We start from the raw sequence: 14,427 nt of genomic DNA, 5'->3' as shown, positions 1-14,427 counted from the left end.
GTTGAACTCTCGTATATTAGAATTCAGTTAATGCTCATACTGGTTGGAAACTTGGAATATGTCCATGAGTGATGAGACCATGAGGCTCGTCTTAAGAAAACAAGTAATCCATACAATTTTCTCTTGAATATATTTCTCTTTTATATTACAAACAAACAATAAATTAAGAATGGAACCATAGAATCAGATGAGAGAGAAAAATGCTATGCTATGTACAACTACAGGATTAAACAAGGTAAAAATGGTACTATAACTCAACAAAATCAAGCACTCCACAGTTGCATTTCCTGATTCAAAAAACAGAGTTGCTAATCAAAAACATCTTCTTGATCATCATCATCATCAACACCTTCCGACCGTCTCTTCTTCTCTTTAATCCATCCATACTTTCTAAGAACCCACAAATTCAGCCTCACAACATTCCCCATGAAAACAACCGCCATAACCGTCATCCACGCCAGCACCGACTTCTCAGTGACCTCCCTTAGCATGCTCCCGACACCATCAGGCGACATGCCCGTGAGCGTGATGAAATACGTGGCCTCCAGGGCCGTGATGGCGATCCACATGATCACCATCTGCACCCACATCCACCGCCTCTTTGTCAGCGGCAGCCCGCTCACCAGTATCAAGATTATGCTCAGAGACGACAGGAACGCCACTGTGTTGCATATCATGAAGATCCCGTACTCCTTGGGCTGTTTATAGGCCATCACCGCGTGTCCGACTGAGTGAGGGTCAGCCACAGCGTTCCCGTCCTCGTCTATCACGTAGTCATCCTGCCAGACGCCACCCGGAGGAGTCAGCCCCGCCTGAAATGCCACCGTTGCAATCAGAGAAGCCACCACCATCAATGAGCTACGCTTCCTCCCCAGCCAGTCCGCGGACTTTTTCGTCTTCTTTGTAGACAATGCTCTTGTGTTGGTCTTCTTCATTGTAGCCGGAGCCCAATCGTTGCTGATCAAATGCAGATCCTTAGCATTTGAAGCCCCGGCCTTCCTGAGTAGATGTTCAATCTCCATATCTCTCAGGCCTCGTGGACTCTGTCCCAATACGTCCAGAGCTGTCAATCCACTCTTATTCAACGCATTCACTTGCAATCCGTTCAATGTTACCAAATACTCGATGATCTGTTCAATTCAAATCAAATTATCTTCATCAGATCCATTGAAAATTGGTGAATTTAGTTGGTGGGAAGAAGAGGATTATCATTTATCAGGACCAATTAATTCACATAAACAGAACATGATCAATACAAAATCAAGGCTTAAATAGAAGAAATTGAAGTGACCTGAAGGTGCTTGTGAGTGATTGCAATATGCAGAGCGGTATTTCCCTCACAATCCTTCCAATTCAAAACGTCGCCGTTGCGGCTCCTCATCTCCTCCCCCAAAACCCTAACCGCATCCGTCCTATTCCACTTGACGCACAGATGCAAACCGGTCTCGTCCCGGTCCGTCAAGGCCTGGATCCACTCAGGGTTGACTCGCACCATCTCCGCCAGTACCGCCACCCTCCCCTTGGCCGCCGCCACGTGCAGGGGGTTCCTCCCGTCCGCGTTCCGAACGAATCCGGAATCGGCGGCCGCGAGCTCCCTGACGACATCGGCGTGGCCCTTGGCCGCCGCGAGGTGCAGCGGCGAGCAGCCTCGCGAGTCGAGCTCGGCAGCCAAGGCCGGTGCCCGGGAGAGAAGTAGGTTGACGAATGGGAGGTGGCCGAGAGCGGCGGCCGTGTGGAGCGGGGTTTCGGAGAGGCAGGAGACGATGATCCTGTCCAGTATCAGCGGATCTTGTGTTAGGATTTGGTGTAGCACGGTTGCATCTCCTTGCAAGGCTGCCTCGGACAGCTTCTTCTCCATTCTCGCTCTCTCTCTCTCTCTCTCTCTCTCTCTAAGAAGTCTCTGTTGACCACCGGCGGAAATGCTTTTGCTTATATAGTATTTTCAAAGTGCGGTGGTTGACTGGCTGGCTGTGCCTAATTCTTTTTATCAAATTCTGTTAATAATATGAAAGCATGTGACGAAAATGGAACAAACAAGAAAACCTGCCATCGAAATTCCACTTGAAGAAAATAAATTCTTTTATTTCAATCCAATCATTAATTATTACTCATTTCATCAATTTAATATATATTGGCGTGCGGAAGTCTAGGGGAAGTGTTTGATTTTATTTTTTTGGGTATTTTCAATGTATTTGCTAAGTGATTTTTGGTATAAAAATGCGTATGGACTATGGAAATTAACATATGCTTGTGTGTTCGAGAAGGATAGCTGTCATCAAAGAGTTGAATTTTTAATTATTAGTTAATTATTCCATGATCCAATAAAAGGTCATTTCACACGTGACTAGCAATCCAACTTCATTCCTGATTCCTACTGTGTAACACATCATCTAAGCACGATTGTTTTTTCATTAGTGGATAATATGCACAAAACAGTGTTTTGTCAAACTAACACAGCGATGTACTATATTGTTTGAACTTTGAAGAATATACATACAAAGCTTAGTTGGGAAACTGTCAAGTGTCATCTAACCATAGCCTTTTAGTTTTTACTTACTAGTTGAATTGAAATTAGTTGCTAAGAGAGAACAATTAAAAGTAAACTAGACAATTTAAATGTTATGGAGACGAAGCAATGCAATACTAGTCTCTACAATCAACAGTTAGATCTAAAAACCAACGAGAAAAAAGTAGCTAACCAATCCAAATAAAGCAATAAGCAGCAGTACTCAACCTAGAGATGAATCATACGAGCATTAGAAGATGGGATTTCAAGGCCGGGCTCTCTTGTTCATACAGGTTGGGCACTTGTACTGCTTGATGTGCTCTGCTCTAGCTGGAGTGATCTTGACGCACTTACCATGGAACCATCTCTCACATATGTCACAGCAAATCCAGAATTCATCTGAGGCATAATTCTCACCACATGCTCCACACAAGGTTTCCCCATGCTCATCTTCCTCCTCATCATCCAATCCCTCATCCTCGTCCTCATCCTCATCCTTTGGTTGGGGCCTTGACATTCTCCCCTGTCATACACAGAAAAAACAAGATTGTTTCAATTTTTTAGATACAGACGAGGAAATAATGTGCAGCGAAATAATCACAACCATCATTTAAAAGAATGGAACATTCGTTCTTTCCTTCGAAAGATTAGAAACATGCTAACAATATCCAATAATGAACAAAGTCATTATGACACATCAATTGCTTGAACTATGCCCTCATAACATCATTAAATTACCAAAATTTCTTGCGTTTCCTCAAAATAAATCAGTTGTTTTGGAACACAACCAGCCCGAAAAAGTAGGTAAAGCGAACAGCTTGATCCTGCCTTAGCAGATTAAAAAGCAAGAATAGTACTAATTGACAGAATTCGCAGACATTTTGATGAGGTGTAACCTATGAGTTATGACGCCAGAACTCATGCCCAGTGATGACATATGCTGAATCATGTTTTGGTTCATTCTGCAACTCAAGTGCATAAGAATGCGATGCAAAATAAATTCATGCAGTTATTAAGGTGGGGGTGTATAGCTCAGCCTCAAACCTATAGGATATGATATTTAGCTGGTTAGATCCTAGAGTTCCTAGTAAGCATTTTTTTGAGGTCCTGAAATTATATAGGGAGTATATATTACAACCAAATATTGGGCTACAGTTTAAACTTCCTCGACATGGTTACTTCAAGATTCAGGATGGGGGACCAAACTGGGAAAAGATCTTCGAATTCTGCATAATAGGAGGACCAGAAGGAAGGGTGAAAAGGGAGAGTTTATTCATCTCTAATCCTACCTTTAAATTATAATGGTTTACCTGAATAAAGTAAAGAAAAGAATGGACAGTTACAGTCATGTGCCAGATATATCTTTGGTCACGAGGTAGTGGAAAATCTAATTGCTAGCTTATAGCTCACTTCACTTTACAGCGGAGAAAATATAGGCCCATTTTAATCGAGCAGAGCGCAACACCAACACATATATTATCAACTTGTTTAAATGTACTCATAACTCATGTCTTCCAAAATAAGAGAATAGGACTAATGTTTTGGCAATGCAAGAGCCAAGATATCAATTGAAAAAGGTTATTTCATTTACCAATTTTGGATTTGACTTGGATGCACTGCCACTATGGTTTGAGACGGACGATTTGTCTTTTACTTGCTTCTTTGCAGCACCCGTGACAACTTCAAAAATGGTCGGAAGATCATTTATCATATTGAATAGACGTTTCCTGCATCCACCACCAACAGAATGAAGCTTGGAGTAATCACAGATTAAAAGAAATTAAGTTAGGGCCATCATACAGAACTGCACAGAAGATACAATATACTAACTTAAACTATATATACAAATCTACAATCACTATAGTATCCTTATCTTAGTAGTAAGGAACAATAAATTAAAGGGGTTGGCAATCAAGACCAAAATTTTGTTTAGGTAATGAAACTTCAGCCTAAGATACCAGGACCACAAGTAAGATGGTATTCTTATTATTTTTCTCAAGGGGTAGAAAGTTATATTCGGAACATATAGATGATTATGAAGTGCTAACTTTAGGTATGCATGATCATGCTTCAATACATGGAAGAGTAGCATGACTAGATAGAATATTTTCTTAGATTGACTAGATAGAAATTTAGCACACATTAACGAAGGAATGGAGAAAAATTAGTATATATTAGCTTTTCACAATAAGAAGAGGAAATCACCTAAGCAATACTATAATACATCAAAACAAATAAAAGAATAAGGGAATTATTTATGGTAAAATAAAAGTTAAAGCGTATGAGTATTCAAATAAATTCACAACTTACAAAAATCATTACCTGTCAGCTTTATCAAAACCAAATCTTGCACCAAAATAGAAGGCAACAGAAAGTAGCCATGCATCACTGTGGACAGCAACAAGAGCTAGCCAGTCCTTTTCTGGCATTCCATCTCTAGCAAAGTTTATTCCTAAAGCAGGTTCCGGAAGCTCTGGAGGCACCTCCTCAGCAGGAAGATTTACTTCCCATTGCTCAGTAGGCAATCCAAAAAGACAGAGATTTTCCTTATCTGTAAAATATCCATTATATTAACAGCAGCAGTGTCATTTATAGTATAATTTTTTTATCGAATGATTATCTGGTCGCAGATTATATAAATAAACGATAGTATCCTTCACTATAGACTAATGACATACATACATACATACATACATAGTTGGTGGTCACTGTATAACGCTGGATACATATAAATAATTGCCTAACAGATTTTGCTACCTGTGTGTTTTGTAGAAGTTAAACAGTCAGATCTTCATGCATGACTCAACAGTCAATACAACAATACAAATGGTATACATGTTATAATATGCTAACCATGTACATGAACAGACAAAGCATATTCATAAAAGTGCCACCACACTGTATGGATACGAAAGCAATTTGACACAGCATTAGCAGAAGCTATAGAATATCAAAGATGCCATATCTACAAGATGCATGTTCATATGTAGGAATCCTAAGATTCAGTCCGCTGCATTCGGCAAGTAAACCAATCCGTGTAATTTACATGCTATTGAAGTATAGTACTCCCTCCGTTCCGCGGCAGTGGAGAAGTTTCTTTTCGGCACGCGATTTAAGAAAGAATGTGTTAAGTGAGTTAAGTGAAGGAAGAATAAAGTAGGAAGTGAAAAAGGTAGAAAGATGAAGAGAGAATAAAGCAAGAGAGAGTAAAATAGGTGAGAAGAAATGTGTTAGTAAAAAGTGAAATGACTCGAATACTATGGAACGTACCAAAAATGGCAAAATGACTCCACTAATATGTAGGTACTTAACTACATTCGACAATCAAAGAACATTTAACAGCAGAACCATATACCAACAGAAAATTTTGGACACGCGCAGCAAATACAGACTTAAATAACAAAATTTACACTGCAAGAATTTGCTAAAGAAGAAATAACCCGAACCCCAAAATTGCAATATATAAATCCCGTGTATAGCACACTATAAAGCTAATTATGCATACCAAATAACTGAAATGATAATACATGCCAAAAATACTAAAAAAATTAACTGACGAAAAATCAACGAAACGGGTAACCTGAGACAAAATTTAACCTAACTCACCAGGATCACACTGCTGGAAGAACTCTTCAACCTCTGAAAAAGGCAAAATAAATAAACAAATAGAAATAAGCCGACGAGTAAAAACAAATTTAGCAGAATGCAATACAATCGAGTAACAGGAACCCTAACTCTAGCAAGCATAAATAAAAGTGAATTAAACTAGAAGCATACACCACCAACGGATAAGTGAATTAGAAGGGAAAAAAAGATACCAGTGGTAAGGGCTTTGATCAAGGCATTGCGTCTGCCCTTGAAATCCTTGAAAACCTCCTCAACTGTGCGAGGATTGTTGACCGAAGCTCCGTCCATGACAGAGAGGAAGACGGTGCAGTGAGTTATAGAAGAGAGTAATGGTGTGAAAATAAGGAATTGGAGAATTATAGAAGAGGGAAACACAATTGGGGGGCATGAATGGAATTTGGTTGAAAGGGCGACCAAATTGACCCCTTTCTCGAGTCAACATCACACTTTTCAAATTTTATAATAAAAACAAATATATTTATGTTCAGTCTATCGATATATCTTTTGTTTCCTCATATCCTTTTACTTACATTCTAATTTAGGAGATTTTTTGGTTAAATTTTTATTTAACTGACTTTATAATTTAATTAATTATTTTTGTTATTTAAATTGTTTTCTTTTATTTATTTTTTAAATTAATTTAGTTATATTATCAACTCATAATCATTTAAAAAATGGTAAATATATAAGTTTGTAATAGAGAATATCAATTAATTTTTCATTTCTTCCAATAATTCTTTAGTCGATTTTGCAGCTGAACTAATTTTAAAATAAATATGAAAAGAAAAAGGATATTATTTAAAAATATATATATAATTAAATTCCTAAGTCCAATAAATATCCAACCAAATTAAAAATAAAGTATAATTATATCAATATGAATTAGTATATGGGTCTAATGAAATAAAAAATTATAAAATGCTCTAATGAAACTAAAATACACTGGTAAGAAACTAATAAACCAAAAATTTGTAGAAGGATCTTAATAAACAAAATACAATAACACAAGGAACCTAGATATGTTTTTACCTTCGAAAAACTATGTTATTTTACATTATGCATTTTTATTGAAAGAACTATATAGTTTGACTAAGTTTTAAATTGGCCATCTACATTCAACTCAAAAAAAATTGGTCTTACACATAAAATTTTATATCTTTTGATCGTAAATATTATGTTTTGGTCCGTATTTAATGGTTTTGTCAAAAAATTAATAGTCAAAAATATTTTGACAAAAGTAGTAACTTAATTGCATTTAAATTAAAAATTTAAGGAGAAGAATCCCTTTTCATATTTATTTTTCTTTAGTATTTTTTTAAAATTTAAAATGTTTCTTACCTTTGTAATTAAAATGACATTTAAATCACTAATATGGTTAAAATGTTATTGACAATCAATTTTTTTTGTGAAGTCATCAAATATGGATTTTTACATACTGTGTAAGAGTAGAAGATATTACACTTGCTTTCTAGAATAAAAAAAGTCGAACAAATTTAAAGAAAAGAATTTTAACCTATATTGTAGAAGCAGTAGCAATGTATATATATATATATATCTATAACAATTATTTTGAGCTGAATCGTTCATATTTTTTGATATATTGCAATATCGCATCTGAACTTTTACCGTAAGGCTGTGTGTTTTTATATGTTAGAAACAAAATAAAACGGGCGTATGAGCATTATTATACTTCTAATATTAGTATTTGGTTTTCTGAATATTTTTTTATTGCATTATTCAGGTGGAAATAAAGAAACTATCCCACTAGTCTAGTAGGGGTATTGTACTGGTTGATATGCTTTTCTAGCAAAAGCCCATTCTTTACCAATTTGAGAAATATATCCAGGAGTTGTTCAGAAATTTTTGTTGACACTCAAAATGGGAAGAAATAAAAAAAAGAAGCTTATTATGCATCCAATTAATGCACTTGTTTACCCCTAGCTGGATGTCCTTGTAAGTATGTCCAATGAAAAGATTATGAATTTGGTAAAGAATGTATAGTAAACTATATTGTTGTAAAGAAATCAGCCAAGAAAAACCTAAATTTCTTGAATTAATACATATTGATACCAGGTTTTCCATTTGATGCTCTTCTTAGAATGGTAAAAACATTTATCACCAATTATTACTCGATACTCACGTCATGGACTAAATTAAATGTCTAATGTTCCCTTATGGATAAAGTTGTTAGCTTATAGGAGTATATATAATTAAATGTCTAATGTTTTCCCATATGGACAAAATTATCCTGCACATCTGCAATAATACAGATTATGCACAAAAATTATCTAAAATCTAGATTGAATCTAGATCTCCATTTTCAAATCTAATGGACTAGAGAGAGAGTTTTAAGAAATAGAAATATGCCTTCTTATTTAAGATAAACTAAAAATAAATTATGTCATTTTTATATGGAACGGAGTATCATCTAAGAGGGGGATTTTTAGCCAAGTTCAACATTATATATACTCTCTTCAGTTTCCTTCAAATATAAACACTTTCTTCGTCTCTCTTAAAAGTAGAAACTCTTCATTTTAGAAAATGAGTCTCACAATTCACTAACACTAATTTCAATATTTTTTTTACTTTCTCCCTCTAACATTACCCATTTTTTTTCTCTCTCTTACTTTACCAATTTTACATTAATATTTGTACCGTTTGCAAAGTTTCTATTTTTAGGAAACCGATGGAGTATAATATTATGTATGCAAGCATCTGTCTAGTTAACGTAGTGTTAGTAAATAGTAAAACTCACATTATTATTAGAGTGTGTTTAAATTGGTAGACAGGGATATTTAAAGTGCATTAAATGACTCAATCTAGTGTTTGATTTGTTGCTTAAATTTTCTGTGCGGCTTGTTCAATGGGCAAGGGCTCGTTAAATTAAGGCTGGAAATGATTATTTTATTATCATGAAAAATTCAATGATAATAACCTATGCAACACTATTTCAATCTTAAATTGCATCCAATTAGTAATATAGCTCTTAGTCTTGAAAATATAGAAAAGGTCAAAGGATAATTTTGAAATTTCCTAATATAACATGACTTTATATAACAAACCAAACATGTATTATTAAGAACTATAGATAACATACCATCAATTCAAACACCACAAATAAAAATGAAAAACCAATAAAAGCATTGTAGCAAAATGGTTGTGTTCTAAATGAAAGTTAAACTTCAATTCAAACACGCCCATAAAAATATGTATATTTAAAATGACACGGAAACTAATGCATAATACGTAAAGTAAGATAGAGAAAAATAATAATAGTTAAAGTAATGTTAGTGGATAGTGAAACCCACATTATTATTAGTGTTTAATGAATTGTAGTGGTAGGTCATAGTGATATAAGTTATAAATCAATTGACGTATATGAGGAATAAGTTGGAGACAACCCTTCACAAATGGAAATGCCCATATTTTTATGAGATAGACGAAAATAGAAAGTACACATATTTCTATGGGACAGAGGGATAGACTTTTAACTGTATGCTCCATAGCATTTGAAACAAAAGATAAAGATAATATAGCCAACAACAGAACTTGAGGTAATACGATGAGACGAAGAAATATGTTCATATTAGCATGCACTACGATTAGGTCCAAACTAATAGACACTAAAAGCCACCAATTCCATTTACCTATAAAAGAAAAGTATTTTCTCTAAGTTGTTCATACAAATACAATTATTCTAGATTGGAAATGGTGCAGTATATACCAGGGCCAGCTCATATATACCATAAAGCTTCCGACCTCTGTCGTACAAAATTTGTGCCTCAGAGAGAAGCTCTTAATGACACGAATTGTAGCAGCCATCTTCAACCACATTGCTTTCAGTTACTGCAAATTTTAGTTACTAAAACTCCACATCCCAGCACAAAACCCCCACATTAATCTGAAAGAAACAGAAAATATTATAGCAAAAAGTATGAGGCAACAATTGGTCGGAAAAAAAATCCAACTCTGCAAAGGATTTGCCCCTATTTATAGGTGCCTCATAATTTTCTCAAAGCACAATACAAGAGATAAAAAACTAGAGATGTACACAGGGGAAGCAAGGAATACAGTTAGATGCTTAGTTACATGTCTAGAATCGAAAGCTATAAGGAGAAATTTACAGAATCAGAGTCTGGAACAACAGAGTCCATATTCTTCTTGTAAAGGGTAGAGCTATAAAGGGCCAGCATTAAAGAGTAATAACATGCTCATGAATAGCAGACCACCTTGCTGCTTCATAAATATAACTAATAGACAAGAAGCAGAATAAATAGACATTTGGGCCTAGATGAATCATCATTCTTACTCTAAAGATGGTGCCTCAGCTTGAAGTTTGGAATACCTAACGTGGTAAATTGAAGTCAAAATCCAGCTACAGAGAGTACAGTGCAGCGTAGATATTCAGGAGATAGGAGCAAAATAAATCCAGAAACTTACCTGCTTTAGAGGAGCCACTATCCTTCTTTTCTGGAACTGTTTTTTCCAAGAACTCCTGAATTGTTCTCCAATAGCGATCACCACCAGACAACCATGTATCCATATGCATGCCCGTAGGGAATTCTACAAATAAACACTGCTGATTACGTGCAGCTGCTTTAGCATATAGCATCTCCATGTGAGATGGGGGAACCATTTCATCTTGCAGTCCAGAAAGGAAAAGGATTGGTTGTTTGACCTATGCAGGTTAAGAACATAAGATGTTAGGGAATACTTTTATCATAATTAACACAAAACTTCTCTTTCACAAATGACAAAATTAAATAATGGCAGAGTATTACTGGAAAGGAATGATTGACGAGATGTAGCCCGTATATATACAAATCTGATAGACTGAAGGGATTGAGATAAGCATGGTTAATTCACATTTGAAAATCGCCAGCAGTTGGTGTACGGCAAGAATTATTGAATTGATCACTTATCTTAAATTTATTGGTAGCAACTGAATTTGATAAAGACTCATATTCTAACATAAAATTCTGAGCCTTTTAAGCTTTAAGCCACATGGAGCTTATTGCCAGCATACTTTTGGCAAGACACCCACATAACCATAAGCAGAACATGTGTAAAATAATAGACTCTATCAACATGTAGCCTCACCTCTCCAATAACATCAATGGTGCTCCAGGGGGAGCGAACAAGAAAATTAAGAACTTTAGGACCCTTGGAACCACCTTTTCCAATAAACCACTTCAGAAATGGTAAGATAACGCCAGCCATATCCAAAATGGATGTGAAAGTATTTTCCAGTATCAGTGCAGCTACCTGTGATAGCAGAGAAAGCATGATACTATGAGAAGGGGTGGGTACATTTCACTAACTCCAATAGGACAGAAACAATATAAGCTAAAAGTATTGTATCTAAAATTAGTCATAGAGCGAGTCAAGCAAGGAGTGCAACTGTTCCAGACTACATCATATTTCTAAAACTTGAAAATGAAAAGCAAATGCTAAAAGGCTAGCAACCCATCACTATAGAATTAAATGGATATGAAAGTTTGAGGAGAGGAGATGGTGACACATTAAAACCAACATTGCTGCATAAAAAAGTAAAATGCAAATGTCAGAGTTTGTGTTAGTTTGCATTTTACATGCAATTTCCCAATTCCCAACATTAAAAAATTTAGAACAAACTAGGAAATGATAAGTACAAAGTACGAGGCAAATGGAGCATGCTGCCAATACATATTAGTACAGTATTCCAACTTCCACATTAGTTAATGTGTATTTTAAATTTTTAATCCACATTATCACAAGTTCACAACTGCAATCCGTAGTTGTGCCACTATCTACTCCATTAGCATGATATCAAAAGATATGAGTATTATTTATAAGTACAATGATAAAGGTAAAAGAAACGGTTGCTTATATACATCAGTTGATCTGTAGGAGCAGTTTAGATGCATAGAGCAGAAGTTTATGCACAATATGGCACCAGTATTCAAAGGAAGGTTTCCCCTCCTATACAAAATCACTCAGGAGGGAGAGAATAAAAAAAGTATGGAAGATGAAAAAGAACAATGGTTCTCAGCCTGTAGGGGTGATATTACCTTGTCTGGGTTGTTTCTAACTAGCACAGTTGCAACAGCTCCCCCAAGAGACCTTCCAAAGACCACAATTCTGGAAGTGTCTATATCTACTCTTTGAACCAGATGGTCCAAAGCAGCCTGTTTAGTGGGAAAATGGCATGAATTATTATGAGTTGCATCCAACCCATATCAACCCCCAGGAAAAATAGAAGTAAAAAAATTAAAATTAAATATAAAAACACTGCAGAAAACGGTAATCCTCGTCCTCTCTAAGTAAAGGCTTACAGAATTGATTGCAAGACTTTTTTATGTAAAATATCAGGAGCAGAAGGCAAACCTGAGCATCCTTAGTGATGCCATGTTGTGAAGGGAACCCATCACTAGCTCCATAACTGAAAACTTCAAGGCAGAAAATTAAGCTAATTCATTTAAATAAGCAAGCACATAATGACCAAATGTACCGAGAATACCATCAAAAGGGGATGGGAGAATAAGAGCAGAAATAGTAAGGAAAGAGGTAAACTAGACTAGGATAAAGCATTTTCAGAAGAAAATGATACATGTATTCCATAGGCAGCACTTCGAACTAGATGCAAGTTGATACACAGTACACACATAAAAAGGATAACAAACTCTGGTTGCAATCTGCATTCTAGAAAAGCTGCTCACCCTCTGTATGAAAGCATGAAAACATTGCATTGCAATCGCTGTAACATAACCCGAACCATTTCAAGACGATGAGCAATATCTGTAATTAATTAGTCAAGGCCCAACAAGATATGCACAAGTGACTTCCCAAATACGAAACACTGGGAGCTACCTCTTGTCCTCTACACATCAGACATTGTCAAATTACCAATAAAGAACAATAAAAGGGATACTGCCTGCATTTTCCTGGAAAAAGAGAATAGTTGGACCTGAAAAAGTCATGAAAACATGTTTTAGCATTAGTAAGTCCAATCGATAATAACTTGCGTTTCAAATTCAAAGGTAGTCAGAAAAAGAGAAGGCTAGAAATAAGGAGGCACATAATATTGGAGTAATAATTTTTCAATAGATGTTTCTACTTCTAGACCCACGCTCTTTTTAGATAATGTCAAAGCATCAAATATTTTCTCTCCTTCAACCCTCTTCATTATTTTACTTTGAGTCTTTGACTGAATGCACAGAGAATAGAGAGATGTATATCTGGTCTTTTTATGTCCATAATTTTCCAAACTTGAGAAACTTAGGCCTCAAGACAAAGTTCCAGAGTAAACTGCCCATCCATCCACTCCACTCTCCAATCAACAACACAAATATTCATACTATTATCTAGTGATTTGTTATACCACCAGTTAATCACTACCACACAGTAGTCGATCAACTGAAGAGATGAGACTAATATTGGTTTAGTTAGTGATATGTTGCTCACATTTTAGCAGCTGATACCATAAATTCTAAACTAAACTACGATTAGTATCTTAATCATATTGGCACTGAGACAAAATTACTATTCAAATCATATATGGCAAAGAAATTAACCAGCCCCTACCACCGAACTCTGCTTGTTAATGCATACTATGTATCTAAGTAAATCTAAAATGATACTACTATCAACTAAAAGTATTTTCAGAATATAATTTTGCCAGCAGTTCTACAGCATGCTATTCCTGTTTTCCTGCCTCAGTTCTAATATTTCTCATTAAGCCATACATAAATGTTCATAATAAGTGAATTATATAGCCTCGAGTCCAATTTCCAAACTCGAAGCCACTAATTCTCATAAAAATCAGTACGCAGCATCTAAATCCAGAGATCACCCCATAACACTAGCCAAAGTAGAATACGGAAACTTCTTCTACTCAACTCAATGCCACAAATCCCTAAATATCTAGAGTCGAATCATCAGAAAATTTAGATTCATTAATTGAAGTTAAATCGCAACTCCAAAGAACCCAAACTCAGTAGAGCAGACACAGAAACCTAAAAACAAAGGCACAAACCTTTACAATCGGAGGCGAACTTGATGAACCAAGCATGGAGACGGACGCCGTCAGATGAGGTGAGCCAGACATCCTCGTACAGGAGGCGGAGGCGGGCAGGGGTGATGGGGTAGGATTTAGTGAGGCCGGGCAGCACGGGCACGTAGACGAGCTTTTCCTGGAAAGCGACGAGCAATGCCATGGCGGCTACCACAATTCCGCCAACTCCATAGAGCAAGACGCTCACGAACGACACCATGGATTGACGCACGCCCTTCTCCCTTGATTTTCTCTCTAGTGC

The 14,427-nt window shown here is 36.1% G+C and overlaps 3 protein-coding genes across 6 annotated transcripts; all 3 read right to left on the bottom strand.

Annotated features, from left to right (window-relative positions):
• Positions 1–91: 91 nt before the first annotated feature.
• LOC125194470 (ankyrin repeat-containing protein BDA1-like) lies at positions 92–2,011 on the bottom strand. Its single transcript, XM_048092705.2, has 2 exons — positions 1,292–2,011; positions 92–1,130 (listed from the first exon to the last, which is right to left on the bottom strand). The coding sequence occupies exons 1-2, from the start codon at positions 1,856–1,858 to the stop codon at positions 309–311; spliced, it is 1,389 nt and encodes a 462-aa protein (XP_047948662.1). The 5' UTR covers positions 1,859–2,011; the 3' UTR covers positions 92–308.
• Positions 2,012–2,592: 581 nt separating this feature from the next.
• LOC125194473 (PHD finger protein ALFIN-LIKE 4-like) lies at positions 2,593–6,509 on the bottom strand. The gene is made up of 5 exons (XM_048092711.2): positions 6,325–6,509; positions 6,113–6,145; positions 4,829–5,057; positions 4,098–4,233; positions 2,593–3,029 (listed from the first exon to the last, which is right to left on the bottom strand). Exons 1-5 carry the CDS (start codon positions 6,419–6,421, stop codon positions 2,772–2,774), a joined length of 753 nt encoding a protein of 250 aa, XP_047948668.1. The 5' UTR covers positions 6,422–6,509; the 3' UTR covers positions 2,593–2,771.
• A 3,187-nt stretch (positions 6,510–9,696) lies between these two features.
• On the bottom strand, positions 9,697–14,385 carry LOC125194472 (alpha/beta hydrolase domain-containing protein WAV2-like). 4 transcript variants are annotated; one of them, XM_048092708.1, is made up of 9 exons: positions 14,148–14,385; positions 13,044–13,079; positions 12,832–12,910; positions 12,500–12,554; positions 12,184–12,300; positions 11,234–11,398; positions 10,574–10,811; positions 10,443–10,478; positions 9,697–10,034 (listed from the first exon to the last, which is right to left on the bottom strand). In XM_048092708.1, the coding sequence occupies exons 1-8, from the start codon at positions 14,383–14,385 to the stop codon at positions 10,444–10,446; spliced, it is 963 nt and encodes a 320-aa protein (XP_047948665.1). In that variant the 3' UTR covers positions 9,697–10,034; position 10,443. The 4 variants fall into 4 exon arrangements, with proteins under 4 accessions (XP_047948665.1, XP_047948667.1, XP_047948666.1 ...); XM_048092710.2 differs by having other exon boundaries at positions 12,500–12,561; positions 14,148–14,361; XM_048092709.1 differs by lacking the exon at positions 10,443–10,478.
• Positions 14,386–14,427: the final 42 nt, after the last annotated feature.

The sequence above is a fragment of the Salvia hispanica genome, chromosome 4 (assembly GCF_029641045.1).
Source record: "Salvia hispanica isolate PSC_SH4W2 chromosome 4, Shi_PSC_v1, whole genome shotgun sequence".
Taxonomy (NCBI): Eukaryota; Viridiplantae; Streptophyta; class Magnoliopsida; order Lamiales; family Lamiaceae; genus Salvia; species Salvia hispanica.
The sequence above is the reverse complement of the archived record's forward strand: the minus strand, read 5'-3'. Positions and strand labels throughout refer to the sequence as shown.

What these genes read in the sequence shown, in the direction of transcription:
- LOC125194470 (XM_048092705.2), bottom strand. Translation starts at nt 1,858, where the DNA reads ATGGAGAAGAAGCTGTCCGAGGCAGCCTTGCAAGGAGATGCAACCGTG. An exon ending in TCACTCACAAGCACCTTCAG is followed by an intron (nt 1,131 to 1,291) that starts GTCACTTCAATT and finishes TGAATTGAACAG; the next exon opens with ATCATCGAGTATTTGGTAAC.
- LOC125194473 (XM_048092711.2), bottom strand. Translation starts at nt 6,421, where the DNA reads ATGGACGGAGCTTCGGTCAACAATCCTCGCACAGTTGAGGAGGTTTTC. An exon ending in GATCAAAGCCCTTACCACTG is followed by an intron (nt 6,146 to 6,324) that starts GTATCTTTTTTT and finishes TGCCTTTTTCAG; the next exon opens with AGGTTGAAGAGTTCTTCCAG. An exon ending in GGTTTTGATAAAGCTGACAG is followed by an intron (nt 4,234 to 4,828) that starts GTAATGATTTTT and finishes TGGTGGATGCAG; the next exon opens with GAAACGTCTATTCAATATGA.
- LOC125194472 (XM_048092708.1), bottom strand. Translation starts at nt 14,385, where the DNA reads ATGGTGTCGTTCGTGAGCGTCTTGCTCTATGGAGTTGGCGGAATTGTG. An exon ending in TTTCCAGGAAAATGCAGGCA is followed by an intron (nt 12,911 to 13,043) that starts GTATCCCTTTTA and finishes AATTAATTACAG; the next exon opens with ATATTGCTCATCGTCTTGAA. An exon ending in TTCATGCTTTCATACAGAGG is followed by an intron (nt 12,555 to 12,831) that starts GTGAGCAGCTTT and finishes TGAAGTTTTCAG; the next exon opens with TTATGGAGCTAGTGATGGGT.